The sequence below is a fragment of the Colletotrichum tamarilloi genome (assembly GCF_030869305.1).
Source record: "Colletotrichum tamarilloi strain Tom-12 chromosome Unknown Scaffold_51.1, whole genome shotgun sequence".
NCBI classification, from domain to species: domain Eukaryota; kingdom Fungi; phylum Ascomycota; class Sordariomycetes; order Glomerellales; family Glomerellaceae; genus Colletotrichum; species Colletotrichum tamarilloi.
Genome location: NW_026849434.1, coordinates 44,954 through 45,532, shown reverse-complemented (window position 1 = coordinate 45,532; position 579 = coordinate 44,954). Strand labels below are relative to the sequence as shown.

General features: G+C 57.3%; 1 protein-coding gene across 1 annotated transcript; it reads right to left on the bottom strand.

The window, feature by feature from the left end:
* Nucleotides 1–579, bottom strand: CTAM01_10668 (uncharacterized protein; the record flags this gene model as incomplete). The annotated part of the gene is made up of 2 exons (XM_060526683.1): nt 1–125; nt 180–579. 2 exons carry the CDS (start codon nt 577–579, stop codon nt 1–3), a joined length of 525 nt encoding a protein of 174 aa, XP_060378623.1.

Genomic DNA, 579 nt, shown 5'->3' with positions numbered 1-579 from the left:
TCATCCCACCCCCGTCCAACAGACACAACTTGAACATGGCACAGCCGCGCTCGCATTCCCTTCTTGGGTCATCAATCTCATCAACACCCGACGGTACACTACACGCCCCCCTCCCTCCCCCCGGTCTTCTCGACGCCAAGTCCAAGTGACCAAAAAAATTAGCGCCGTGTTGGATCGGCCATAGGAAGCACAGGCGTACCAGGTCCTCCTCAGGTGACAACTGCAGCTGTGCAGGGGAGGGGAGAAGCCCGAAGAATTCAATTTGGTAAAGAAACGCATCTTGTTGGTGGTGCGGCGGTGGTGGCCGCGGCGGCCCCCAAATTTGCACCCAAATTTGACCCAAATTGAGGACAAGTCACAAGCAGAGAAGAGCCAAAAAGAATACTTTGTAGGTAGTCGACTGGACGCAGGGAGAGACAGGGGAACAAGAGTGACACCGCAACCCGCGCCGCCCACCCACGCCGCCCACCCACGCCGCGCACTGCGCCTGCGCCTGTGCCTGTGCCTTGCGCGTAGGAAGCAGAACGGTGAAGCAGAACCAGAACCAGAATTACCTAGGTAGGTAAGAAACCAGACCAT